Source organism: Pavona decussata, unplaced genomic scaffold (genome assembly GCF_977016875.1).
Source record: "Pavona decussata unplaced genomic scaffold, jaPavDecu1.1 SCAFFOLD_300, whole genome shotgun sequence".
Classification (NCBI taxonomy): domain Eukaryota; kingdom Metazoa; phylum Cnidaria; class Anthozoa; order Scleractinia; family Agariciidae; genus Pavona; species Pavona decussata.
Window position 1 is genome coordinate 1 of NW_028145697.1, and position 2,500 is coordinate 2,500.

The 2,500-nt window shown below is 35.3% G+C and overlaps 1 protein-coding gene across 5 annotated transcripts in view; it reads right to left on the bottom strand.

Moving 5' to 3' along the window:
* Positions 1-38: 38 nt before the first annotated feature.
* Positions 39-2,500, bottom strand: part of LOC146454455 (uncharacterized) — a 17,167-nt gene continuing 14,705 nt past the window's right edge. For 2 of the 5 annotated variants that reach the window (XM_085095241.1, XM_085095240.1), the window contains exons 5-7: positions 1,692-1,766; positions 1,235-1,318; positions 39-1,083 (exon numbers count right to left, since the gene is read on the bottom strand). In XM_085095241.1, coding sequence (XP_084951367.1) covers positions 1,008-1,083; positions 1,235-1,318; positions 1,692-1,766 — 235 coding nt within the window. In that variant the 3' untranslated portion in view covers positions 39-1,007. The remainder of the gene's footprint in view (positions 1,084-1,234; positions 1,319-1,691; positions 1,767-2,500) is intronic. The other 3 variants (XM_085095239.1, XM_085095242.1, XM_085095243.1) reach the window with 3 other exon arrangements.

Genomic DNA, 2,500 nt, shown 5'->3' on the forward strand with positions numbered 1-2,500 from the left:
ATATAATCCAAAAATGGGTTGAAATCTTCATCAACTTAAAAGTGCTCGATAGCTGGACTAGAGCGATAATAATAATATAATGCAAGAGATAGGTTATTTGGTCATTTATTCGCTACTCTGAGTTTCATGCTTCTTGTGAAGCAATCATCAGGCAACTGCCAGAAATAACGGTTACAATAAGAGAAATTTGAAAATACAGAACAATAGATGCTAACTTCTTTGCGTGACGTGTCACACGGGATCGTTATCAGTAACTAAAAAAGAACACTGTTTAGTAGAAATTTCCTAGCATGTCTACAACCTGATGCGAGTTCATTTCTGCTGTTGAGAGTTGACATTTCCGGCCTGCATAATATGGAAAAATTTCTCCCACAAACACAAATTACATCTCTTAGATACATTCGAATAGGACCTAGCTTGTTTAACTTGCCGCCATTTAATTTCATACGCAATTTGTTGATCTTTTAGGCTCCAGATATACTTACTAAGCGCGGTAGCATGTTTGTAGCGCTCATTACGAAATGAACATAAATGATTTCTGAATCTTAATTTAAAAGTAGTGTCACAAAGTCCGAACAATAATATCTAATCACAACAAAGCTGAAATTAACAAATCCGTACGCACCAACGATCAAAAGAAGAACTGTAATTGCCGGAACCCTAACTCGTGCCCTATGGATGGAAATTGCAACGCAGAAAATGTCATCTACCAGGCTGAAGTCACCACTCCAACCACAAAGGAAACATACATCGGACTTTGTGACACTACTTTTATCTATCTTTTATCTATCTTCTACAGAATAAATTAGAAAAGTCCATGTCTCTGACCAAATTAAGTTTGTTAATCATCCTGGAGAAACTTTTCACACTATTCGCTATACGACACTCAATTGGCAAATGATTCCACAAAACTGGACTTCTATGAGACATAGAATGCTTTTTGATATTCGATTTGAAAGGTGGTATTTCTAACTTAAGACTGTTCCTTAGATGGGCTTATTAAACAGCTATTGAATGTACCTGGTAGCGTAACATTTTAATTTTTCCTGTAGTTCCTCACACCTGGCTTCTTCTTGTGAACATCTGTTTAATTTTAAAATGTATAATTAGGTGACAATTCGTTCTCCAGCTACTCGGGAACACTTTCATTTGCCTTTCGTAATTAAAAAACGAATTGAAAAATAAATGTCCAAAAATATGTCTTTATCACAAAAAGATATTTGGCTAGCGGTACCTGCCTGCGAAGTACGTCTTATCTTGTTGTAATTGGTCGGAGCATTTTTGGAGCTTTTTGTTCTTTAACTCCACTTCAGACAAACTTGAAGTAAAATAAAAAAACAAAACCTTCTTAAGAGGCGGCAAAAAGCTAACTAAAAATTGGAAATAAACGTTTACAATATTTAAAGACGATACAAATGAAAAGTTGAGATGTGATTGGTTGATAAATAAAGAAAGCTGAAACGGGTTAACGCGATTTTATTCCTAAAAAAAAATAGCAAAATCTGCCTTTCTTCCGCTGCATTACCCTGTCCTGTAGTTCTCAAAGGGAACCTCCACTTCCACAAAAAAATGTCGGGAATTTGTGTTTTTTTTTTTTTTTTTTTTTTTGCATAGCACCCCGAGAAAACTCGACCAATCCAACAGCACAAGCTAAGACCTTAAACACTATTTTGGTAATCGATCTTACAAACCGTTTACGATATCTTTCAATTTCTGCTTCTTTGACATCTAAATCCTCCTGGTGTTGACGTTCCCGTTCTTTAAGACTGAATGGAAAACAAAGAAACAAACAAACAAACAAAACAAAAAAAGGTTTAGTGGAGATAACGTTTATACACTGTAAGTTAACAAGTCTGTGAACGACATGTTCTCAGTGTTACTGTCAGCGCACCAAATAAAATGCCAACGAAAGGGAAATGATCCGGCTATTTTTCGTCTGGTTCGTGCGACAAACGTGTTGTAGCTTAATAGTCTCTCCAAGAATGAATTCCCACTAAACAAATTTCCGAAATGAATTTTCATCGAATGGAGCATCACTTAACAACAGTAGAATATGGAGCAAAGTTTATTTGAGAACATCACCAAGTCCAGTGAGAGAAAGGAATCTGATGGGTGTGGCCTTTACTTCGTTCAATCTTCATAAATCATCATCATTAACTTTAATTACCCTCAAATTTATGTAGTAGTACGTAAAAATAATTTTTTAGACCAGGCAACGTTACAAAATTAATTTTAAACCTACATATACTTAGCACGTCGAAAACTCACAAATATTTCTAGATAAATCTTCGTACGGTAATATTATGGGACATAATAAGTCGACAGATGTAATTGTGATATTTTGGGTACGCTTGTTTGCTAGATTTGTAGTCTCAGACCCTTTAAGAAGACCGCTATAGTGAGAGTTTAAGTTTTTGAAAATAAACTATAGTGTACGCTTTTGAAACGAGTCTACTATTGACCGAATGCTACCATTGGGGTTTGCGTTGTTTTAGCTTAA